Source organism: Gobius niger (genome assembly GCF_951799975.1).
Source record: "Gobius niger genome assembly, chromosome: 16".
Taxonomy (NCBI): domain Eukaryota; kingdom Metazoa; phylum Chordata; class Actinopteri; order Gobiiformes; family Gobiidae; genus Gobius; species Gobius niger.
The window spans coordinates 17,310,531-17,336,971 of record NC_136867.1 but is presented as its reverse complement, the minus strand read 5'-3'; the positions used below and the strand labels follow the sequence as shown (position 1 = coordinate 17,336,971).

The 26,441-nt window shown below is 40.2% G+C and overlaps 2 protein-coding genes across 4 annotated transcripts; both read left to right on the top strand.

Moving 5' to 3' along the window:
* The first annotated feature begins 6,650 nt into the window (after positions 1-6,650).
* On the top strand, positions 6,651-15,414 carry LOC306976147 (RING finger protein 145). 2 transcript variants are annotated; one of them, XM_079574034.1, is made up of 12 exons: positions 6,651-6,927; positions 7,578-7,855; positions 8,215-8,323; positions 8,434-8,525; positions 9,127-9,368; positions 9,845-10,020; positions 10,343-10,483; positions 10,682-10,864; positions 11,071-11,218; positions 11,838-12,194; positions 14,149-14,654; positions 14,790-15,414. In XM_079574034.1, the coding sequence occupies exons 2-12, from the start codon at positions 7,687-7,689 to the stop codon at positions 14,917-14,919; spliced, it is 2,253 nt and encodes a 750-aa protein (XP_079430160.1). In that variant the 5' UTR covers positions 6,651-6,927; positions 7,578-7,686; the 3' UTR covers positions 14,920-15,414. The 2 variants fall into 2 exon arrangements, with proteins under 2 accessions (XP_079430160.1, XP_079430161.1); XM_079574035.1 differs by having other exon boundaries at positions 6,652-6,927; positions 14,817-15,414.
* A 2,107-nt stretch (positions 15,415-17,521) lies between these two features.
* LOC306975408 (ubiquitin-conjugating enzyme E2 2-like) lies at positions 17,522-25,774 on the top strand. 2 transcript variants are annotated; one of them, XM_079572936.1, is made up of 8 exons: positions 17,522-17,903; positions 19,508-19,571; positions 19,910-19,941; positions 20,078-20,155; positions 21,550-21,655; positions 24,008-24,101; positions 24,254-24,301; positions 25,523-25,774. In XM_079572936.1, the coding sequence occupies exons 1-7, from the start codon at positions 17,880-17,882 to the stop codon at positions 24,297-24,299; spliced, it is 444 nt and encodes a 147-aa protein (XP_079429062.1). In that variant the 5' UTR covers positions 17,522-17,879; the 3' UTR covers positions 24,300-24,301; positions 25,523-25,774. The 2 variants fall into 2 exon arrangements, with proteins under 2 accessions (XP_079429062.1, XP_079429061.1); XM_079572935.1 differs by lacking the exon at positions 24,254-24,301 and having other exon boundaries at positions 17,523-17,903.
* Positions 25,775-26,441: the final 667 nt, after the last annotated feature.

The window sequence follows — 26,441 nt, the reverse complement described above, 5'->3', positions numbered from 1 at the left end:
AAAAGGAGAAAATGATCCCGGGCGCGCGTGGAGCCAGAGGAGACTTCACATCCCCCCTCCTCCTCCTCCTCCTCCTCCTCTGCCCCACAGCCTCAAGCCGCCCTCCCTCCCTTTCCAAAACAATGTCTCATCTTTCCCCTGAAATTTGGGTCAGTGCTACATTATTTTCCCTAAAGAGTTAAAACAGTATAATATGAAACCATTTCTGTCATTTTCTTTTACCTAGCAATACATTTCATTTAGGGCTAGAAAACAAGGCTTAAAAGCTCTATTCTAATTAATTTAAACAGCACATAAACTGTAATCTTTCATACTGCATCCTGACTTCCCAATGAGCTCTAAGTTGTTTATTCTAAAAATGTACAAAAGAAATGAAAAGGTTATAATCTCATGTTTATTGATACGTACATACAAATATTTTGGTCAGCTTTATTAAAGAGGGGGTATTATGCTTTTTTCAATCACATAGCACCAGTCTATATCACACTACAATGATGACCAAACCTTCTGTTGGTCTGTAAATGCAGTAAATTAGAATAACTGCCTTGTATAAAATTACTCTCTCAAAATGGCTGTAGTGAATGTCTTGAAATAGGCCTCTGTCTCTTTAAGAACCTCTGACCCTTTCAGACACGCCCCCTCCACACGCTGTCTGTGGCATCAGTGGGGAGGGGGTTCTGCTGAGGAGCAGTGGTTGGTTACTCGGCTGGTGACGAAAGCTCGGAGGCGTCTCCAGGAGGTGGGGGCGTTCCTAGGAGGACTCAGGCAAACCTATCCCTAAAATGGCCGCCATCAGAGTTTTTACAGATTACTCAAAAATACGTGATTGTGCCAAGGCAACACTTCAGGCATGTTTTTAATGAGGGAATGACATAATAACATGATGTAAAGCTTGAAAAAGTCCATTTAGCATAATACCCCCCCTTTAATACACAAGTGATGTAAGAGGCTTAATGCTGAAATTTTAAAAGCTACATTCTGAATAAAATCTCTACCATCAACCAAAAATCTACTAACCACAACTACTTAAACTGCTTGTTGAAGTAATACAGTACTCAAAAATACAAAAGGTCACATTCACATCAAGGAACCATTCAGCCATTCACACTCTTTAACACCCAAAGACCCAACAACAACAATGTGCACCTGAACTGTACTGTATTACTTAAATGAAAATTTTAAAAATTAAAATAGTAATTGATTTAAAAACAAACAATACGAACACATTTAGCTAGATAATCATAATCATACATTACACCAAACTGAACACAACATATAGCAGAAAAAAACTACGTAGAACCATGATTGTTTGTGATGGGACTCCACAACTTTATCTAACAATTTGGGCATATCCTCCATCTCTATTTTAAATTATACAGATAAGATCAAAGTGAGCTTCATTGTCAATTCTTCTATGTAGCTGTTTTGTTTGTAAAATCTTCACAAAAAACAATTCACATTGTTTAGTCAAGCTTCAAAAATCCTGACTTCATAGAGTACATCTTAAAATACTGCTCAATTGGGGGTGGGGATTTCTGTGTATGCTGTAGAGGACCACAGTTTGTAATACAGGTGAAGGTAAAGTGAGGGAAGGCAGGGGAGGGTGAGAGTTCAGCTTCTTGACAGCCTGGTGGTGGATGAAGACTTGGCTAGAAAACTCCTCCCTGAAGAGACGTTGGACAAGTTTGATCGGCGCGTGGGATCACCCATGACGCTGAGGGCTTTGCGGGTGAGATGTGTGGAGTTAATGTCCTGAATGGAGGGGAGAGAGGCACTGATGATCCTCTCAGATGTTCTAACTATGCGCTGGAGGCACCACCAGCAGGATGCAGTGCCAGCACAGTACCACACAGTGATGCAGCTGGTCAGGATGCTCTTGATGGTCCTCTTGGTTTGCGGAGAAAGTAGAGACGCCGAGGTCCTTTCTTGACCACAGTTTGAGTAATGTGGACCAGGACAGGTTTTCTGTGACGTGCACCCTGAGACACGTGGTACCGCTCACCCTCTCCAGAGCAGCATGCAAGCACTCCAAAGTCAACAACAATTTCCTGTCTTAGCAACGTTAAAAGAAAGATTAGAAGTGAACAACACAGCCAGGCACATAACACCAAAAATAGCATAACAGTAGGGCTTATATTTTCCCTTCTTCGTGACATCTCATGTGCCTTGTTAGGTTCGAGTTCACAGCAAATGCTTTACAACAGATTGAACATATGTAAGGTTTTTCCCCAGTGTGACATCTCAAGTGTATGTCGAGATAAGCCTTTTTGCCATAGCATTTTCCACACAAAGGACAGCTGTGAAGTTTCTCGCCTGTGTGAGCTCTCATATGCGCTTTAAGACAGCCTTTATGACCATAACTTTTGTCGCAGAGTGAGCAATTGTAAGGTCTCTCGCCTGTGTGTATTCTTTTATGCACTGTAAGGTTACTCTGGTCGGCAAACGCCTTCTTGCATGTTGAACATTTAAAAGGTTTCTCTCCTGTGTGGGTTCTCATGTGGTTCCGGAGACAATCCTTTCGGCCAAAGGTTTTCTTACAGACAGTACAGCTGAATGGTTTCTCGTCGGTGTGGGTGGTTCTGATGTGTTTTTCAAGAACAGATTTCCTGGTAAATGTTTTCAAACAGACGTGACAGCTGTAAGGCTTCTCTCCTGTGTGTTCGTGATCATTGTGTTTTTGTAAATTCAGTTCACTTGTAAAACTCATTTGACAAATAGGGCATTGGTGATTGCCGGCTTCAGGCATATCTCCATTGTTTACAGCACTCGTCTCTGGCACAGACATGTTCTCGGTGGGTAGTGTTCTTATATTACTGATCTGGACACTGTTGTAGTGGTTTTCATAAGTCTCTGTATCCATGTGTTCACTTGGAAACCTGAGTCGAGGTTCCCAATCATCATCATTGTCAGTGTCAGAGGAGTGATCGGTGTCTCCCTCGGTCTGTGAGAGGTTCTGAGGAGGATCTTCTGAGCTGGTTTCCTCAAGCAGCGAAGACTCTTCATCCTTCACACACACCTTATTCAACTCTGGAGCTGACAATGGCAGCTGTTCCTCCTCCTGTTTAACACTCAGTTCCACTTCCTCCTCTTTAACCTGTGTCTCCGTGTTTTCTGGGTTCAGATCCGGACCAGGACACGGTGAGGGAACTGGGGCCTGGGCTCCCTCTCTGTCCAGCGGGTCTCGCGAGCTCAGAAATGACTCCTTGAGCTGCTGGTTTTCCTCTTTGGAGCGACACAGCTCCTCCTCATACTCAGTTATTGTCCTTTCAAACAGCTCAAATATCTCTTCTGTAGCCGCAGTCAGCAGCTCACGCATCAAAGCTTTCAGCGTTTGGCCTTTGGACATTGTAGCTGTTTTTCTGCGTTGCCTCCAAGCTAATGCGCAATGCTGCCGCCCCTCACAGTTGAAAAACAAACAAACAAAACAATAAATTCTTGCCAAAGGGCCAGTGCGGCGAAGGTAGAGAAGAAAAACTTCTTCCGCTTGCTTGTCTCTGGATGAAAAGATTGACTTGAATGAAAAAAACACAAAACCTAAGTCAGAAAGCTAACTGTAAAGCTGCCGTCTCTCCACGGCATGAGCTAACCAGAAGCAGACGCGGCATGGACACTGCGCAGGCGCGCTCGTGCGGAACTGCACTACAATCTGATTGGTGTTTTTTTGTGACGTATTGGTAAGAATAGCCTAAATTAAAAAAAGAAATAGATAGCACACTTTTTTCCATGTTAAATAATTGTAATTGTATTAAAGGAACAGGCCACCGTTTTTCCATACTGAAATATGTTCTTACCTGAGCTTAGACGAGTTGAAACGTACCCGTCTGGTCTTTGTGCCTGCCCTCAGTCACGCAAAACGACCAAAGATGTTGTTAGCATTTGGCCTCTCCCAATGTATTCCTCTAGCTCCAAACAGGGTGAAGTTGGAAGCGACCGCGCTTTTCCACCGACGCGCACAAAGACCAGACAGGTACGTATAAACTCGTCTAAGCTCAGGTAAGAACAAAGACACATGTTTTTTTAATCTTTTTTATTTTTATTATTTTCCAATTATAGATTTATCTGTAATAAACGAAATGCTTGTATTTATTCTAGCCTATTTATTGAGTGGAATGTTGAGCGGTTTTAAATAGACCAAAAATGGCTGCACAATAGGCCAGTATGAATGTGATATGTGAGTGAGTGGTAAGTTTAGTTTATTCATTTAAAAGGGACAATGTACAATTATGACATAAAAGTTGCCATTTGATGCATTTGGTTGGTTGTGGTTGTATAGGGGCCGATGGCGCAGATTGGCAGCCTTGCTTCCGTCTGTCTACCCCAAGAGCGGCTGTGGCTATAATTCGTAGCTTACTACCACCAAGTATGGAGTGAGTGAATGAATAATGATTACAGTGTGGTTCTACATGATTGTACATGATTTAGCCTTTGTGATAAAGAGTATGCTTTGCTTTCTTTGGTCAAAATCAGGCCCAGACTAGCTGGAGCCAACATCGTGACTAGCGGCTGCTCCTCACACCTCTGGCTTTTGATAATCAAACAACATTCATGACTCTGACTGAAATGTATTGAAGACCTCTGCCACAGACATCCGGAACGAATTAGCACATGAGTAGAAGAAGCTCTATCCAGGCCCGCCTTAATGTACCCACAGGCCCCGGGGCTTAAACAGAATTGTAGGCCCCCACCCCCCTCAGCGCATACCCTAACCCTAACCTATAACCCTATCCCTAAATCTCACAAAAACCCTAACCCTGCTACATGTATCCCTCTGGGCCAGGTAGGGCGGGCCTACTCCAGGTACGCACATAGGAGCTTAGCACAATCATCGCATACGGTTAGTCATGCCCCCCCTCCTAATTCTGATAGGCCCTTGACTATGGTAGGCCCCTGGGCTCCAGCCCCTGCTAGCCCATTGGTTAAGGTGGCTCTGGCTCTATCTCACCTCAGGTTTTTAAATGTATTCTCCCCTTGTATTCAATGTATAAAGCCCTCTGCTTCGATCACTCCACACGGTCATTGTGATGTGTGAAGCCCCAAGCTGTGCCTCACTGTTTTTCTCTATTTTTAAAAAACTGGACCTTAATTTCATAAAACTCATCAGAGCTTCTATCGAGCAGTTATTTTTTTCCACTACAGGCGTGTTAAAACATTTTCATTGGAGTGCGTGTGTGTGTGTACTTGGATATTCTCGGGTGCAACATCAATCCTCCTATCTGAACAGCAGAAATCCCGCAAATGTAGAAGCTGATCAGTTCAAAGCTGTCGTCGCCATGAATGAATGAATTAAAAACTTTATTGTCCCTCTTGGGAAAGTTTGTACTGGGCACATAGTGTAGAAGCAGCTGACAGAGTGCAAATAAAAGAGACAAAAACAACAATTTGGGGATTAGATTGTGAGGACTGTGCCAGTTTTGTTGTTTCATGTGCGCCTAAAAAATGTCACAATTTTCAATCATTTACAATTAATTTCTGATTTCTTTCCTATATTTTCTTGTCGAAGCAGTCCCTTAAGATCAGATTCTGTTCAGCTCTGTTATTTACTTCCCTTCTGTGTGAGTTTTTAAGTGTCTGGTGAGATTAGAGTTGACAGAAAAGGATTTCTCACAAAATAAACAACTGTAAGGTTTTTCACCTGTGTGAGATCTCATATGTATATCGAGATGAGACTTTTTGCCAAAGCTTTTCTCACACAAAGAACAGCTGTGAAGTTTCTCGCCTGTGTGAGTCCTCATATGAGATTTCAGACAATCCTTCAGACTATAACTTTTATTGCAGAGCGAATAACTGTAAGCCTCACCGCCTGCATGTATTCTTCTATGTACCACCAGATTGCTCTTTCTGGCAAATGTTTTCTTACATGTTGAACAGCAGTAAGGTTCACAAACAGAGCCCTGACTGATGCTTTCTGCACCCTTGTCGGTTCCTGATACGCCCCCATTGTTTACAACACTTGTCTCTGGTCTAGACTTATTTTGCAGGTATAGTTTTGTGCATCTGTCTTTGATCTGGTCTCTGTTGCAATGGTCTCCATCAGTGTCAGTCTCCATCTGAGCGTCCAAACAGAGAAACTGAGGTTCCCCATCATTGTCTGTGTGAGGTTCCCCATCATTGTCTGCGTGATCAGAGTGCTCAGTGTCCCCGTCGGTCTCTGAGCTGGTGTCCTCTCCCTGTGTTGCTTCTCCTCTGAGCTCAGTGTGTGGCAGAGACAGTGAGGACTCTTCTGTTTTCACGCAGACACCGCTGGACTCAGGGAGAGACACTGGCAGCAGCTCTTCCTCGTGTTTGATGCTATGTTCCCCTGGCTCCTCTTTAATTCGTGTCTCAGTCATTTGATGGTTTAGATCGGGGCCAGGTCCCCCACTGAGCTTCTGGTTCTCCTCTTTGTAGCGACACAGCTCCCCCTCGTACTTCGCTATTGTCTTTTCAAACAACGCAGTGATCTCTTCTGCAGCCGCAGCCAGCCGCTCGCTCACCAAAGCACTCAGCATTTGGACCTCAGACATTTTGCAGTAGTGTTTTTTCTTTACAAAGTTGGGAGCTAACAGCTGCACAGGAAGGGTGCTATCCTTTGGTGTTGGTGCTGCCCTGCTCAGTGCTCGGTGCTGACGCAGAAAAGGAAAAAAAAACGTGATTGGTGGGTTTATGTGACGTGTAGCGGAAGTGTCACGCCAGCAAGCGGAATCATAACATTGCATTTGCAGCGTTAATACTCGTCCTTAATCGATTTGTTTCGAGGTATTTTGCAATGCTTTCAATATGGATGACATCAAGATATATTGAGGAGGAACTGAAGTCCGGAAAAGTGTATTTATTATGCTCGTAGCGCCATGAAAACATGCTGTGGAGCGATCTGAGAACTCAAAATCTGCGATTACGTCGTGCTAGTAGCAAATGGCTGTGTGGAGGTGAACACAGATCCCGTGCAAAGTAGGTGACTCTTCATTCATTCATTCATTCATTCATTTATTCATTCATTCATTCTGTTGATGCATCTATCTTAAAATGAGTGATTAAACAACATGAAAGAGTGTTTACTTGTCAGGGGCGATTTCTACCAAAGCAAATTATTCTACATGGAATGATTTGTGGAATTTATTTTACATAGACACAATTTAGTTTTGCTGATGTAAATACCAGGTTTCTCGGTTGTGCAGGGGTTCCATTGTAGAAACAGTCTTTTGTGTAAATCTCTGTGCATTACATGCGTTTTTAATAAGATGTTCAATCTAAATTAAAAGGTTAGATACAGCGCTTCATTTGATCCCCCTAAATATTTAGGAGGATCCGGCAAAAAAAGTATCTGATATAATGGTGTTTAATGAGAGTGTTCCGGCAAATGTTTCGGCCTGTTCCCCAAATCCATCACATCAGACCAAAAGTGTTCCTGAAACGACTAATTTACAAATCAAGCACTGGTTAGATACAGAAAGAAAGACATATTATTCCTCATAATGATAGGTTATGTGAAAGTGAACGAGGGATTTGAGTCTACACACAAGAAGATTCAAGACTATGTTGTATGCATTAAATGTCTTATTACTGTAAGTCTTGTAATGGTTATCTTTTATTTTTTTCAGATGACAAGAAGATAATCAATGTAGTTGAAAAAGAGCGCTTGTTTGGTCCCTCTTCTGTGAAAGTCATGTGACCCAGACTTGGCCTGGTCTCCTTGAAACTGGTTTCGAGATGCCTCGACTGGAAGAGTTGGCCAATGTGGCCCTCAGGGTTCCCAGTATCCTCGTGCTGGACCTGCTCTACAAATGTGATATTGAAGGCCTAACAGAGCACCTCAAAGCCAAAAATGAAGACATGCTTTTTAAGTACAAATATGTCATCTGGAATATGTACTACCTTGGTAAGAAACTATCAGTGAGAACCAACCTGTCAATTAGTCCACAAGTCAGAATATATTTTTTATTGCACGTTTTAGGCACTTTTTATATTTTAACCTAATGGAGATGTGCAGACTGCAGACCTCTTGATAAATAATATTTTAAAATGTTAACCAATCATCTCTCTTTCAATCTCTTTCATTAATTCCTCAGCAGGATTGCAATGCACACTCTAGATGTTAAGGAATGGTGGGGGGAACGAGAGCTCAGAGTATCAGGGGAATCTTGGAATATAACTCCTCTTTGCTCTGGCACCGTACCTTCTTTCTTGCACATCTGCAAAGTCTAGAATTAATCAGCACTATATTATTTTGTTGTTCAGGTCATGTGGTGAACCTGGTGGTGTTGGTTTTGCCGTTGAGACACATCGTTACGCTCTACCTCCACATCCTCGCTGCTCTGCTCCTGTACATGGGTCATCAGATTTCAAAGTGAGAAACCAGCTACACAACGCTTTGCAAACTTATGATTTTATCTTAGGTTTAATCCAGGTCTCATTAAGACAATTCTATTCAAAGTATCTTTTTCTATTATCTTACAGGGACTACGTTCGCGAGGAACTGCAGTTCGGTTATGAGGGGGCCGTGTACCTCAACTCGCTGGCCTTTAACAGATTTGTCTCAGCGCTCACAAGTAAGTATGACATTTTTTCCTATAAATACCAAAGGTTTACTGCAGGGGTAGGCGATGTGACAGGGGCCCGCCGGCATTAAACCTCTGGCCACCGAGATGTTTTTGGGAAGTATGATTACACACAACAAACTTCACTACGATAAATACTTTCTTGGAAAACTGAGAGCCTTCCCAAACATACAAAAAACATAAATTAAGTACTTTTAAAATGTATTGGCAAAGATCCCCAATTATGTACAACAATGGCATTTGAAGAAAGTGCTGTTTTACGAATAATCTGGAATAATGTTTGGCCTGGGAATAAATCGGCCAGCCGCCATCCCTGCTTTACTGTGTGATTATTAAATAGAGAGGAAGGCTCTACTTTATCAATGCCCGGGACAGCTGGTAGTAGAGTGGTTGAGGCTCCTGGCTCTCACAATTTGTTGTTTCCTGCTCTCCACACCCTGAGTTGTCCCGTCTAATTAAGCCTTTAGACCAAAATTCCTTCAAAACGTTATGTAGATTGTGATCAACTTTTCAATTAATTTATCAAATAGATGTTTTCGTGGTTGTGTGCCTTACTTGAATTACCCTGTGTTTTTCTTGGGCCTTTTTTCAGGTCAGATAATCCTCAGTACTTTGTGTGCCTTTCTAATGAAGACCAGAAAGGTGTGGATCTTCTCCGCTCACATGCTCCCCCTGCTGGCCCGTCTATGCGCTGTCCCTCTCGCCACTTTGCTCACGGTTAACACTTTCGCCATGGGGCTGACTGGAGCAGGAGTCGCTGTGTTTCTGATCTCTCATCTCTTTGTGCCATATGGTCTTGCAAGAGCGGCCTGCTCAGAGCTACTGCAGCTTGAGGTACATTTACAACCTTCAATTTAGGTCACATTACCCATTTAACGGTCAGGTTTACTAGGTCTGTGGAAAATTGGTGAAGAAACAAGTCGGCAACTTGAGTGGGGACCATTTTTTTTTAATTTGACACAAATAAAAGTAAAGGAATGCAAGACAGTGGTGATAAACAACCATGCATGGAAACTGAACATTGGATGGAGAGCAAGGGTGGAAAGCATATTGAGTCCTGTGCGATTGCTGTAATTGGATTTTAATCTAATTGTAATTTAATCTATTGTAGATCATTGGCACGGTGCTTTTGTAATTATCAGGTCTACTGCTAATCTTGTGGGAGTAACAGCAGTCACAACTCTTTGTTTTTTCCAAATCCGAGTACCTTTACAGATCCACAAGGGGAAATTCTTTTGATTACATGAAGTGCAATTTTGTTCAAACAAAATGATGCAAAATTGCTATGTTTTTGTTTTCTTTATTTTCAGGTAATTGACTTGTACAGACTAATGGCTGTGGGGATCTCCTTATGGAACCAGTTTGCCGTCCCAGTGCTCTTCAGTGTCTTCTGGTTTGTCTTGTTTGTTGTCCAGCTGTGTACGGACATCTTCTCTGGCAATGTGTCCGCGAGTCATCAGGGAATCATCTTCTTCCTGCTCTCAAGGTTGGATTTAATTGCAGGAAGCTGCACAGCGGTTCTCAAACTGTGGGGGGCGCACACAAGTGGTGGACTTTTTTCAGGTTTAATTAGTGTAATCCAGATGACCTGGGCTACTTAAAATATAAATTTGGTTCTAGTCAAGGCCTGATTTAGTCCTGGTTTAGATGTGTTAGAGACCAGTTTAGAAAAATTAGGCTCTATATATTAGAAGAAGATGTTACTTGTAAAAAGTAAAATAAAATATGTGCGAAATATTAATTAGTAATATTAGTAAACTATAAATCTTAAGTATTTTGGAAAATGAGTGACTTTGGTTTCTCAACAGTGTCTCGGAGTGCTGTGCCACACCATACTCGCTGCTTGGTCTGACGTTTGTCGTGTCTTACTTGGCCTTGGGACTTCTAAACCTATGCAAATTCTACTTGGGAGGGTTCGCCGCCGTCCAAAATGAGAATGTTATGCACAGGTAAAAAAATGTAATAAATAAATTGCACAGTATGGAGTTAACATGTACTTACACATTAATTTGACAACTTACAAACAGAAATTATAAAGTTTAAACTTTGAAAACACATATACTTCATTACACTAAGTAATGTAGAATAACGTAAAGGGGGAAGAAGCACTAATGTAGAACAATGTATGTATTTGTTTCATCTCACAGAGGTGTGACAGAGGGTGTGACTTTGCTGCTTCTTGCCCTTCAAACTGGACTTTTGGACATGCAGGCGCTCCAGCGTACCTTTCTCCTCAGCATCATCCTCTTTATTGTGGTCACCTCCACTCTACAGTCCATGATAGAGATAACCGACCCCATTATTTTAGCTCTGGGAGCATCACGCAACAGGTATTGAAGAAAGCCAATCCAAGCAAAAGAATACATAGTGACTTTTAGTGTAATTTTGTGATTCAATCTTGGATTTTTAGTGTTGTCTTTGGTAGAGCAGAATAGGTTTTTGCTTAGTTTAAACGTAATCCTGTCTGGGTTCTGTGGAGTTCTGGTTTAGTCCCTGTATTTGACAATGCTTTAATTTCACTATCTGTGTTTCGTAGGAGTCTTTGGAAGCACTTCCGAGGCCTCAGCATGTGTCTCCTCCTCCTCGTGTTCCCCATTTTTATGGCTTACAAAATCTCCCAGTTCTTCCACATGGACTTCTGGCTCCTGATCCTGGTGTCCAGCTGCATGCTCACTTCACTTCAGGTTTGAGCCCTGCCATAAACAGCCGGCAATATGATCATTTTATATTTTGTACAAGTTTTACTCTTGATATAGATATGATGTGCTGTAGATTATTATACAGTAGGTTTGATTGGGTGTCACTATAAATGTGTCTGCTGCAGCTGCTGCAGCTGACCCTGCTTCAATTGGTTCCCAAGATGTTGAATTAAATATTGTTTTCACCAAATTCCCTTTTGCTATCACACCGCCTGACAAAATAAAAAGTGTTATGATCTGGGGTTGCTGCAGTTGGTCAGGTCTAGGTTCAGCAACACTATGTGCCCAAAGAATGAGATCAGGGACGACCTGAACATCCTGAATGACCAGGTTATTCCATCAGTGGATTTCTTCTTCCCTGATGGCACAGGCATATTCCAAGAGGACAATGCGATTCATCAGGCTCACATTGTGAAAGGGTTGTTCAGGGAGCATGAGACATAATTTTCACACATGGATTGGCCACAGAGTCCAGATCTTAACCCCATTGAGAATCTTTGTGATGTGCTGGAGAAGACTTGCAAATGCTGCGGCGACTTCTTTTTTGGCTGGGTAGTGTCTTGAAGCATAAGTCACTCAAGAAATCATCTTTCATATTGTGCAGGTGACGGGCACGATGCTGATCTACTCGCTGTTCATGGTGGAGTTGTTTCGCAGTGACCCGATCGAGAGCCTGGATGAGGTGATCTACTGGGTGAACGCTGTGAGTCGGGTGCTGGAGTTTGTTGTGGCTCTCTGCGTCGTGGCCTATGGGACCTGGGAGTCACTGTTTGGAGAGTGGAGCTGGATGGGCGCCTCGGTCATAATCATTCACTCGTATTTTAACGTGTGGCTCAGAGCGCAGTCGGGTTGGAGGAGTTTTTTACTGAGACAGGAAGCAGCGAAGAAGATCAACTCTCTTCCCAAAGCCACCACAGAGCAGCTGCAGCAGCACAACGATGTCTGCTCCATCTGTTTTCAGGTCAGTTTGGCCGTCGCACAGCATTTTAAATCCAAAAGACAAATTAATGGCACAGCAGTTTGCAAGCACTATGTCTTCCAGTGGTCTCAACTGGTAGTGAATTATTTGGCTTTGAAGACCCTGATGATATTTAAACAAAATTAAAGAAAATTACTTGTTTGTTATTATTATTTTATTTTTTATTCATTTATTTACAAAACATGACCCTTGATCACAATTCACACATTTATCATTCAGTTTTGTCGACCTTGAAGTCCGTTTTGTAAAAGGGAATCTCCAGAAGTGCTTATGGACAGGGACCCAGGGACTTGAGTGTCCTCTTTATACTTTACTATATTTACCTACATGTTTGCAGATTGTATTCCACGTGTTTAGAATAAAAAGGACTGCACAAATTGAGATAAAAAATGAGAGTAGAATATCGTGATAACTATATCATTGTGACGTTTTACTAAACCATTTCAAGACCGTATGTCCCATTAAATTTAAACAAAAATCTTAAAAATAAATATTTAAATCTGGACCAAAACAAAACGAAAATTCAATTAAATTTGGAAAATCATGACTAAACCTGAACTTCTGCACATTTTGAAGTTGATTACTGTACATTTCAGCCAGTCAGTGATTTTGAGATATGTTGTGACTTCTGGCGATTTCTGCTTCAGCAGATTTCTCTGTAACAATAATTTGCAGATAATTTATATTGTGAAGCCCTAGTGGTTCTAATATAAACCTTTGGGGGGTTACATGGAAAGGGCCGGAGAGCTACTGGTTACTCCCGTGCAATTAGTCAGAGTCCAAGATCAGCCAAACAGGTGGTTGTGGAAAAGTAAGAGGGAGACCTCAGAGACCACTGAGCGAGCTGTACAAGGAAAGGACACTGACTGAAGCTCGAGCTATTGCCTCTGACTCTGCTCACCCTCTGAACCCTCAGTTTTAACTTCTGAACTCTAGGAGGCGATAGAGAGTTCCACTGGCCAAAAAAATTCTGCATTTAAGAAATCTTTTGTCCCCTGTGGTGTCACAATCGCCACAGAAATGGACTTTATTTATTTATTTTTTATTTTATTTCATTTATTTTTCTGTTTTGTTTTTCTACGTTTCTTTTTCTTGTGTCTTTTTTCTCTATTGGGCATGTTTGTATTGCCCCAGTCTTGTGTTTTTATGTGTCGGTGAGCCTAAGACAAATATCTACCTCGGTAGACAATTAAATTCTATTCTATTCTAAAATATATATAAGTTCAGAGCTTATGAGTATGATAAGGAGAATAAAATATACGGAAATGCAGTAATGTCTCCATTACATTTAAATATGGATCCCCTGTTATTTTGCTTTTATCATTCAGAATGGAACTATTTATTGAATTAACTAAAATCAGAAAATGACTCCATGACTGTTTTCAGCCTCTTTTGTTTATCCTTTATCCAAACTCACTTGCAACAATTTTGCTTTGATACACACACTATAGATACACTATAATAGGCCGTGTCTACAGTCTCACTTTACATAATATTTCTTCCTTATTCTTGTCCTTCCTGTTCAGTTTAAACCTGCCCCCTCTTGTAGCTCAGAGGCAAATTTCTTTGGACAAAAGTCAACAGCATTGACGCTGTTGATGACAGATTTGTTGTGAATGAAGTAGTCACAGAGGACCTGAAGTGAGCAAAGATCTACACGTTTGTTATTTTGTGTTTCTGACAAAAAAGTTACTAAAACGTTCTCTGTGAAATAAAACCATGTAAATATATGTTTACAAAACATCCTGCAGGCAAGATACAGTATATTAGTCGATTTTTGTACAACTATACACAAATTGTATAATTAGATTCTAAAACTAGATTGTGCCTGGTACATATGAAGAATTACTTTGGTTTAATTTCGAAGCTATAATAATAAAAAATATACAATATGTGCCATCTGAAAAAAATCCTGTTGCTATTTTTGTATTTACAGGAAATGAACTCTGCTGTCATTACATTCTGTGGACATTTCTTCCATGGAAACTGCCTCCGGAAGTGGCTCTATGTGCAGGAGACGTGCCCAATGTGCCATCAGGCGGTTCGACCCAAAATGGCGGACAATAGCCATGCCATGAACGAAGCTCCTCCAGTGGCAACACCTCAAAATATCCCTGATGAAGCTGCGCAAGAAGATTTAAACCCTCCAAACGGGCAAACTGACACAGAGCAAATTTCGGATAATCCTGAAGTTGAAGATGAGAATAGACATGACCAGTCAGAGTCAAAGACAATTGATTCAAGAGGTTTACGGTTCAGTTCAAGTGGAGACTTTGTTGGATTTATTAGCCCAAGTAACTCTGCTGATCACCTTGGTGAAACAGCCCATGCTCATATACAAAATAATGAAGGAGCCGGAGATGCTCAAAGTTTACAATTGCCTTCTGAAGTTGTGAATGGGGAAAGTGGCTCTAGCTGTAACACAGAGGAAGGTGGCTCTAGGTCTAACACAGAGAGATGTGGCTCTAGCTCTAACACAGAGAGATGTGGCTCTAGCTCTAACACAGAGAGATGTGGCTCTAGCTCTAACACAGAGAGATGTGGCTCTAGCTCTAACACAGAGAGATGTGGCTCTAGCTCTAACACAGAAGAAAGTGGCTCTAGCTCTAACACAGAAGGACTCAAAAAACACAATATTTCATGTCTTACAGTGCCACAAAATGGAGACTTTGACAATGACAAGTGTATATCAGGGAGCAGTGAATGAAAATGTTATGGACAGAAATTAGAAGTTAGTCCCTTGTATGAGTTCTGACTGCCAAAAGCCTTTTAAAAATGTTCCTGCGTACTTCGAGTCCTGCATATCTTTAAAGTGCAAATATTCGAATGCAGAGAGTTGACAAACCTGTCCCACAGTTATGACAGGACGTCCCTTTAGTGCCTTGAAGTAAGTGGGAGGAGAAAGAGGAAGAACCTCCATACCCAGAACTAAACACATCTGCCTTTTTCTGTCAATCAATACATGGTACAGTTGTATTGTTTAAACAGGCTCTTTAATAATACGGTGCTTTGGTTTTGCACAGTGGTTCTCAATCTCTGGTGTGGATGCAAGCGCAACTGGTACACCACAACGTGGGTCTGGTTCAGTCCTGTTTTAGTTCTGCTACAGCCCACGTTTTGCCTGTACATTTGGGATTTTTATCATGTTGTAGTCCATTAAAAAAGTACATTTAACACTTTTCCCAAACTAAGAGATCTTCAATATACTGCTATAGAAATATCTATAAACAACTGGAGTATGATATTACATAAAATGGTTTACATTAAAACTTGATTAAGTACAGCATGAGGCCAGTGATTTAGATAAATATGACCAGCTGTATATCAACGTGACAGTGCATATAATTATAATATTGCACATCTGTATGTATTGCACATTTTTGTTGTAGTACTTGTTTGAGAACCACTAGTATGTTACATTTGGACTAAAATCATTAAGCCCCATTTACACTGGGGTTTAGGAGCACTAATCTTAAAATTACTCAATCCGACAGTTCAGGCATCTGGTTTTGAAATGCTCATTCTGTGTCACATGTAAAACAAATTCTGCACAACTTTGACTATTTTTTGTTCGATAATCTTAATAAATGTGGCTTATTTGTGGCATCATTGGTTAAAATTTCCATCCGTTGAGCTACTGTACATGAATTGTAAAAAACAAAACAAAAAAAGATAATAAACTCTTAACCAAAGATCCAAATATTGTGTATGAAAATGTGCAAAGGAACTTTTACAATAATCTGTAAATTTCTTGCAAGACATTTCAAAAGTTCCTTTTTTGAAGTTATATTTATAAGTCATTGACCTTTTGTGTATCTTAAATTTGCAATCTAGTGTTAAGTATGTGAATGTGTACATTTTGTTATTTGTCTTCTGTCGGCTATCAATAAATCCAAGACAGGAGCATGTTATTGAACAGAACAAATTCTATGCTCTTGCTGTTTATTTTCTAGTTTTATATTGTTAAAAATGTTTCAGGAAGTGAACTTGCAAGACGACGTTGACATGAGCCTATATTTAACGAGGCTTTGATTGTTGCTCAGATGAGGTTGTAATACTGCTGCATGCCCTGGCCTGTTTGCACATGTAAAAAGGGCCTGGAATCTGGAATGTAACATATCCAGAAACTGATATTTTCAAGGGAAAGTATTTTAAGTGCAGAAGATGAGGGTGAGATTTAAAGCTGTACGCTCAATGCTGTGTTGTGTTAGTCCAAATTGTCACTACTGTTTCGTTTAGAGGAGCAAAGACATTGTTTACATTTTTGCTTCTGTGATTTCAATGCTGCAGCATCTGCAGTGATGTGGTCGCTGTATTATACTGGTGTGAAGAAGGACCTGAGTGAAAAAGCAAAGGTCTTGATTTACCAGTGAATCTACCAGGGAGTCTCGCACCTGTGGTCATGAGATGTGGGTCATGACCAAAAAGACACAATCGCGGATACAAGCGGACAAAATGAGTTTCTTCCGCACAGTGGCTGTCCGCACATTTAGAGATAGAGGGAGGAGTTCAGATACCTAGGGGGAGCTCAGAGTCGAGTTGCTGCTCCTTCACGTAGAGAGGAACCAGTTTACATGGCTCGGCTAAGACGGGCATGTGTTCAGATGTCTCCTGGTTGCCTCAGACACATCCCATTGGTAGCAGGCCCTGAGGCAGACCTAGAACACACTGGAGGGACTATATCTCTTAGCTTGCCAGGGATTGCTCTGGGATCTCCCCGTTAGAGCTGGAGGAAAGGCATCTGCTCAGACTGCTGCTTTGGCATGGACTAAATGATGTCTTAACTGGGTATAAACCACGTCTGAAGTGAAAAAGCACATGTGTTAAATGCCTTACCAAAACATAAATGAAATTTTCGCAAATTAAAAATGAAAAAAGTCAAAAACTGCAGATGCATTACACCGGAGGAAGCATAGGTACCGGCAGTGCCACATGTACCACAGTTTGAGAACCACTGACTTAGATTAAAATAGATGTGATTCATTATTATTATTATTATTATTATTATTATTATTATTATTATTATTATTATTATTATTATTATTATTATTATTATTATTATTATTATTATCATTATTATTATTATTATTATTATTATTATTATTAAACAGTAGATTAGATGATTAGATTATGTTTACGGAATAATTAATAACCGCATAACATAACATTAATTATCGTATGTTACTTTTTAATTTGATTAGTTACCGTGTAAACCAAAGGCGTTAAACGCTGACATACTGTGACTAGTGTTTTGTTTGGAAGCTTGGGGCTTGTAGCCAATCTGCCATCACAGATCACCACAGACACAGGGCCCGCCCTCGCTTCACGAACCTTCAAATACATCGGGTCCGCCGCTAGTTGGCCATCAGGCATCGAAAGCAAAAGGATATTCTCTAGTAGCCCGGGTAACTCCACCTGACATTATCGTGACATACTCACGTGTGACCGAAAACTCGGCGTTTCGGTTTGGAAGTGCGGATTTGTGAATTCATTGGACACGTCTTATCACGGCGGATAAGTGGGACAGCCAACTCTCCGCATTGTGAAGAAGAAAGGCCGTTGAACTGACCCAACTCTGTCGATTGTTCGTATTTGAGTTCAAGTTACTCTGGCACATTGTATTTGCCACCTGGATTGAAAATAAAAGAGCAAAAACGTCCACACAGAATGGCCTTAAAAAGGATTCAAAAGGTAAGATAATGTCACGGATGTGTTGACGCTAGCTAGTGCTAACCTAGTCTTCATGCTAATGCGTAATGGCGGTGCGTAGTCGAAACTCAGCAAAAGTATACACCAAAATATACGTGTTAACGATTTAAACGCAACTGAAGCTAATATTCACATTTCTAAAACTGTTTATTGAAGAGTAGTTGACAAACAAGAGTGTGATACGGGTGTAATTCTGGTTAGCATTTAGCATTTGGAGCTAGCCTCCATCGATGCCGGTTGGAGCTAAGAACACTGGCTGCCGTTTGACGAGGCCGCAGAAATTGCTCAACATTTCGACAAAAACACAATTGTGTCGAAGTTACGCGAACAAAATTGTAGCCTGTACCACGTTGACGTCTTTGTTAAGGCTTCCACGTAACCTGCTGTTCTCATTTTAGCGAGAACACATTAGTCACCAAACTATAAATGTAAGCTCGCTGAGCCTCGTTCGTGAGGCATTTCCTTGGTATGAACGCGTTATTTGTTCAATGTCGCAGGGTGTGTGCCTCCACTGGGCCGCTTTAAATTTGAGAGAACCGAAACTAAAAAGGGGCTAGCGTTATCAGAAGGAGCTGTCAAAAGGTGACTGTGTTTTCGCTTTTTGTTGGTGTGTTTTCAAGACAGCAGTCAGTCCGGCATATATTTGGAGACGTAGACAGTCACTGGAGCAATGACACAGGCTTTGTTGTGTGGTTGCTGATGAGGAAAAACACATACGGCAGCTAACCATATAAAAAGTGTTATTGTACACGATGGAGTTCTAATATTTCCTCTTATCTAGCAAGCTACCAAGGCAAGAAACCGCATAACTACAGGTTATAGCCTATAGAAACATGAAATGTACCACATTTGGGGAGATTACTCAGCCATACTATTGTCAAAAGCACACATTTTCAGAAATGTTTGTTAATTAACAGCTATGCCCCATAATTGTTTTGGTTTTTTCCAGTGTAATTCACGTAAATCAGCTTTAATTGCTTGAAAGTTGCCATATTTTCACCTCGTTGTACCTTTTTTATGTTTTGGTCTGGTCTGCAAGTGCTCACAATGAAACGACCAATTACAAAACAAACACGACTGGAATGTTTACATTTTCCTGACATCACACAGCCATTTTATGCAACAAGCTTCCTAAATCTTTAGAATTTGCTGGCGTAAAAGTACGGAAAGCATCATCATTGGTGAGGCGCAGAATAGGATTTCTTGACTATGGTATAAATATGGTTTGATGGCTATTTTTTTTCTGTTGTTGGATTTGTATTGTTCAATTTAAGTGGAATACACTATGACTGCTGTATCACTTGACTGGAGCTTGTGGGTCAAAGCCGATTGTTGCTTTGTCAAACTGATAGTCAATAATATATGCTGTAAAACCAGAAAACCTTGTTGAAAGTATGTAAGAACATATTTGCTGAATGTCTCTTCCTGCTGTTCACCCCCTTTCACCCTGAACGGTCTTGTTCATTAAAGCCTAAGGCCAAAAACTACTTATGACATATTATGTTTTTAACATTTAACATTCCTAAATAAATGTTTCTTGGTGAACCTGTAACTGATGTGTAGAATTTCCATGTCTTTTGTCACAGGAGCTGGCTGACTTGGGTCGTGATCCTCCAGCGCAGTGTTCAGCTGGTCCAGTTGGAGATGACAGTAAGTAAAGGTCACATGTCATTTTAGGGATGGGCATTAAAACATGCAGTTCTGGATTTTAATCACAATTTAAGATTTTGTCCTGAGTTTCTTCACTTTGTATTTTTATATTACTTTTAAGACCGATGCTTCTGAAAGATCACACCTTACTGTTATTGTTTACATCAAATTGATTCATATTCTGCCACCATAGATGGGTGTGATCAGTAAGAAATACTTTGTAGTGGTGATAATTTGAGCCCTGAAATGATCGAGACAAAACGTGTTAAAATGTACAAACCTGAAATTACTCAAGAGTTTGGAACATGCACTAATGCTTTATTTCTGTGTCCCCACAGTGTTTCATTGGCAAGCCACAATCATGGGACCTGTAAGTTTTTTTCACAAAGATAATATATATAATATAAGGCCCTATGATGTAGTTTATAATTAGACTTTATTATTTGGTTCAGTATTATGCCTTTGTGAACCATATTTAACTTATGCAAATGTTTTTTCCACTACAGGTAGACAGTCCGTATTCCGGAGGAGTTTTCTTCTTGACAATTCATTTTCCAACAGATTACCCCTTCAAACCACCTAAGGTACAACCATTTGTACTTGCATGTCTTTATAATAATTACATAATAAGATTATTATCTGAATTCCTAAAAGTATTTATAAAAAAAATAAAAAAAAGGTTTACACACATGAAAGTTTTGAGTTAGTTTGTATTTGCCAGTTACAAGCCATAAAGCTGCTGTATCACTATCACATTCGCTTCCTGAAATGCATGACGCACAACTATGTTGCTTCAAGTCAGTTTCCTTATGACGCCCTGTGTTACGTAAAGGCCGAACTCGCTGACTCACCTTTAGGGTATGAACCTCAGCCTGGGCTCATGTGCCGTGATACACTTTAAAGACCAACACATTCTTTGGCACATTGTTCTACAGTGGCAAGAAAAGGTAAGTACATCATTTGGAATTTCTCAAATTTCTGCCTAAATTGGTCACTAATCTTCTTCACCAAATTCACAGGAATGAATAAACAGTCTTTGCTTAAATTGATGCCATCCAAGCATTTACATTTTATCGGCCATAACATGTAAACATTCACAGGTGAGGGAGGAATAAGTAGGTACACCGCCTGAATCTCACTGAACGGCAGTTTTGTAAAGAGGAACGGTACAAGATTAATCCTGATCGTTGTGAGCGTCTAATCTGCAATGACAGAAAAGCAGTTATTGCTGCAAAAGAAGAGTCAGCCAGCTATTTAATACAAGGGTTGACTTACTTAATACACACTGTTGTGAATGTCTGTCATTCTGCAAAATATCTTGATAAACCTGTGAATAAAATTCTCGATTAATCTCACGTTGTCCAGGTCTTGAGGCAACAAAGCAGCACCACATTGTGATTCTCCCTGCACCGTCCTTCACAGTGGACATGAGGTTTTGATGTTGATGTGCTGGTCCATTTTTCCATCCAACTCAATTTGGTTTGCGAAGGAGCTCTTGGACCATTCCTCTTTACAAAACTGTTGCAGTTCAGTGAGATTCAGACAGTGTACTTACTTATTCCTTGCTATCCTGTGAATGTTTACATGTTGAAAAAATAAAAAATGTGATTAAATGTATGGGTGGTATTAGTTTAAGCAGACACTGTTTATTCATTATGATTTTGACTTGAAGATCAGACCACATTTAGTGACCAATTCAGGCAGAAATGTGAGAAATTCCACATGGTGTACTCCGTTTGGCAGACCTTGTTAATGTACAAATATCCCAATCCGTATGCATATCCTGTATTTTTGTCTTCTGCTAGTACCACTGCGCTACAACAGTGAAGTTTGTATTTGGGAATCGTGTTGTATCCACATGATTTCTCTCATTCCTATAGTTAGTCATCAGTCACTGCACCACAGCTGCCCGAATTGTAGTTTGTAGCTCAATGTTGTGCAGCCTGTTCTGAATAGTTGTGGTTTTGTTTTTCCCCAGGTGGCATTCACAACAAGAATTTACCACCCAAATATTAACAGTAACGGCAGCATCTGTCTGGACATCCTCAGATCACAGTGGTCTCCAGCACTTACTATTTCTAAAGGTAAGGTGACGTGGTGCCTGAGGTATTTGTGTAATAAGATAAGATAAGATGATACTTGATACTTGATGATACTATAATCCTGACCAAGCATAGCACAAGAGCTGATGTTAATAGAACTTTTTTATATCTCTCTGTAAGGAAACAAATGACATGTGGTCACTTATGGCAGGGATTCCCAACCTTTTTTTTGTAGGGATGCACCGATACCGCTTTTTCTAAAACCGATACGAGTACGAGTACTTGGATTTAAGTACTCGCTGATACCGATACGAGTACAAGGCATTTTCTTCAACAGCCTTACTTTTTTCACAGCAGATTGGTTTGTAATTAGTAAATTTACTCATTTACATTTCCTTAAGAGCAGTTATATTAGAATTGTGCTGATGTCATTTATTTATTTTTATTTTCATTCAATTAAATTTTTATTGCACTGTCCATCAGACAGAAAAGCCCATGTCCAAAAGCTCCCCAATGCCTGTGCTTTATTCATTTATGTATTTGATATTTAACAATAGTATTGAGATGTTTCTTAAATGGTCCTTTTCGTCTTTACTTCAGCTCCGTGTGGATTCTCTCGTGTGTTTGTAGCAACTTAACGAGTAGCTACAGCGTTTTCATTGTTCTGCTGCAGCTCATTTTCGCGCAGTATGGACATGCTGTATCTCTTTACGTTGGATTTTCTGAGGACTTTTTAGTCGCCGGGTTAGTTTTTCAGCCAAAACTGCTAGACGCGAGTTAGCAACGTTAGCCTGTATGTTGTAAACACTGCAGACTCCACGCTGCAGCACTGACAACATTAAGCTCTGGTTAAATCCAGCACAGACTCATATTTAGAGGGCGCAGTCTGTAATAAAGTCAGCTCTATGTGGAATATTCTATTTCCACTAAAGAATTCTCCAGTTTGTTGCTATCTTCTCTCCTCAGCTGAGAGTTGCGCCTCGTAGGTGCGAGTATGAGTACAAGCCTGTGGTATCGGCCTGATACTGGTATCGGTATCGGTGCATCCCTATTTTTTTGAAGTGCGTACCCCTTTAGACCAGGGGTGTCAAACTCATTGAGTCGTGGGCCGAAATTCAGCTTCCGCCGTGGGCCGCATACAATGTAAATGGGAAAATACTATCAAACATTTTTCCAATAAATGGATAATAATGATGAGCTGTGAATTTGGTCAAAGCCCCAACTGTAGCCCAAACAATAACAGCTTACACTTGTATTGCACTTCACAAGCCTGTGTCCTCAAAGTACTATTACTGTACTCATTATTCATTGACTCTATAGTGGTAAGTTGTTATTGAAGCCACAACTGCCCTGGGGCAGACTGTCCATTTACCATGTGGTTGTAATGTGTTGTTCATATCCTCAGCTGGACACATGAAAATGTCCTCAAGTGCTGTCGATTTGGAATGTGATCAAGTAAATCTACTTTTCATCAATAGAAAGGCAGTGTTTTGTGTCCAAATAAAGTTACAATTCCTTCATATTACAAGTACCCAGAATTATTTGTATTTATCGGTCATGTAGTGACAAGCAGCTTCTGGAAAATCCCCCCCCCCCTTTCTTTTTTTTTCTAAATGCAGCCAGAGGGAGTGTGATCACATGGCACAAGGATCTGTGTACAAGTGCAAACAAACTTTATCCATTGTCCAATTTTATGAATGAGTTTAAAGGAATAGGCCACCGTTTTTACATACTGAGATATGTTCTTATCTTAGCTTTGACGAGTTCTTTAGGACCTGTCTGATCTTCACCCGTGCCTTCAGTCACGTAAACACAGCGCAGACGGTGTTAGCATTTAGCCTCTCCCTCTCTCCACTATAGCTCAAACGGGTCAAGATAGAAGCTACCAAGCTCTTCCACGTTTTCCCTATTTAAATATGGGTACGTGAAGTGTTACACTACAAAGTATAATTATACAAAATTAAACAATGTGGATTTTCTAAGCGGATAAAAGGGGGGACTATATTGTAACCAGAGTCTGACTATATTTACTATTAACTTTCATTTCCCGCCATTATACTGCAAATGTCCTGACGACGTGCCTCCCTGTTTTTATACTATGTTATAGGAGATCTGTGTAACAAATTGAATGGAAAACGGGGTGAAACAGTAAATTGCCCAGATATCATTACTGCAACATTAGACAATATACATATCTCATGTGCTACAATATATCGCAAAATCTCTTTAGGTTTACAGCCTACAAGAAAAAGGCATGGTAAAGTTAAAATGTGCCAACATTTTTTCTACTTTTAACGTTATTTTGTTCCCGATTTTGTGGCGTCAGTTGCACTAATTGAGCAAACATGGCTTTAGATTGATTGTTCTCTGTCAACCTTTTTATTGTCTTTTCAGTTCTTCTGTCCATTTGCTCACTCCTGACTGACCCCAACCCAGATGACCCTTTAGTGCCAGAGATTGCACGAATCTACAAAAACGATAGGCAAAGGTATTCATTTTACAGCTATTAGCCTATTTTTTTTTTTTTACCTAGGTCTGTCATACACTTTCTCTGGTGGTTTTGCTTGGGCGTGCTTTGGCCTAGTGTAGTACATCGACTAAACTGAGCCGGTAAAGATAATCCTAATTTCACTCTGTCAGGTACAATAGATTAGCTCGGGAGTGGACAAACAAGTATGCTACATAAAGGTAAGTCGGAAGCCAGCAGAAGCGGCTGGGTCGTGTTTTTGCAAAGTAGGTTTAATCATAACTCTGAGTTGGTTGACCCTGAACTGAGGCACACCCAGGGTTCTCTGTTTCAGAAAGGGGGTTTTGCATAACCTGGATAAGAGTGGAGCCAGCAGCCCATTTCACAAATATGAGTTACCTGGATCCTTGAGTATCTGCTGAGACTTTTGCTTTTACATACAGAGATGACCCTTCTTGACCCTTTCTTGGTGATCAAAATTCAGTAAATGTGATTGGTGAGTCATTTTGAGAAATCCTTGGCAAAAAAACCTTCGACATTCATATAATGGAGGGTTTGTTTCCCCCCACAATGAAGTTTAGTGAAGCATGTCCAGCATATTAGATCAAAGACTAAGAAGACTTACAAAGATGCCTGCAGTGCATTATAAAGCTTTAATGAGCAAAGAGACAATGGTGGTTTGTCTCATCTGCCACTTTACTGTGTCAGAGTTTAACCAGAGCTAACTTTTTTCCTTTTTTTTTTAGTAACCCTAACTCAGAGTTTGTTGAGCCTCCTTTGTGAAACAGACCCCTGGGCTTGTGGGATTCTCATTTGTGATGGGGAAAAGCACTCATTGGACGTCTTGAATGCAGTGTTTGGTCTCACATTCATGAAGTAGTTGTAGAAGGTGTATTTTGTCCATTTTGATGGTGGGTGTTCAATCCGTTTGTTGTTCAACTCAGTTGGTGATGGTCATCGGATCACCATTGTCATTGAGAACAAAAAGCACATGATATTTAAAGCCGCAATAAAGCTAGTCTGCACTCCTGCATGTTTCATTGAAGACAGTATTTTTTGTAAAAGGAGAGGTATAGAGGAGTAGTTGTTGGACCTGTTCTTATGCTATGTAGTATTTAAAATCAACAAGTTAACATGTGACCCAGGTAATATGAACCGCCTCAACTGATTTGTAAAGACAAATGTTCTGTATGAACTTCAGTATGTGATCAAACCTCAAACTCACCTCAGTTAAGCAACAGTGAATGGATGAGTTGAGGATCATCTGAGAATTGATCAGGACACCGCCTTTTACGAGTGTTTCGACAATCTTGGAGTACATTTTGTATAGTTGATTTCTGCATGAAGATTTAGACTAACGGCATGAATTGTCCGATGACTTCAGAATGACGTCTTCTAAATTTGTGGTTTGTTACATCTCTTTTTTTTCTTCTCTATTTCAGATATTCCAAAAGTGCAAAAGAGTGGACACAAAAGTATGCGATGTGATGGGACCATTTGAGACGCTGGACAGATGTTAAAATTGCTGGTTCAGATCTGAAAATTTCCAGTTTTCTTTTTCACTTAGTCTTTTTTTTCCTTTTGTTTTGTTAATCGAAGCATTTTACCCTCTCCACCTGCAGCGCTCATAAGAAGATAGTGTTTTCTCTGTATAGGACACATGCCAGTTTCAAATGAGGTCCCCCTCCCAAAAAGCAAACACCATTTCAGTTTTGAGCATGCATTGTTAAAAAGGAGGAAAAAGAAAAAAAAAAAAAAAAAAATCATAATGAGTGGTTGGTGGTTTGGATGTACAGAGCACTTGAGTGATTTTCTAAGCTCCACTGAATTTTTTAAAGTTGTGGTCTATGTTTTGATTAATAAATATTGGATGCTCTTAAAGTTTTGGGCTAACTGGTCCCAGGCCTCTTCTATATAATATCTCAAGTTGCGTTGAGTTTATCATTCGCATAGCAATACACGTTGACAATAACCTTATAAAAAAAAAAAAAAAAATCTAATTTCTCAAGTGTACAGAGAAGCACAGCAGTATATCAACGTTAAGGGAAAAAAAATTATAACTTCAATGTTGTATTTTATGCATGTTTAATAAAGGTAGGCTATTATATCTCAAAGTGTCAGCAAATTAAGTGAATTATAAAGCTGCAGTTTGACATATTTGGTTCCCCTTTCAAATATTGTTTATTTTATAGAAGAAGCCGATAGAGGAGCTTAGTTTTCAGCCCACTTGAACACTGTCTTCTTGTAGCCCTCAAAGATGGATGCAAAGCTAATGGTTGATAATCAACTCGTGGCTCTGTTTCTTTTTAGTTTCCCTTCAATAAAGTTACTTAAAACCATAAAAAGGTGGACATTTTCTGT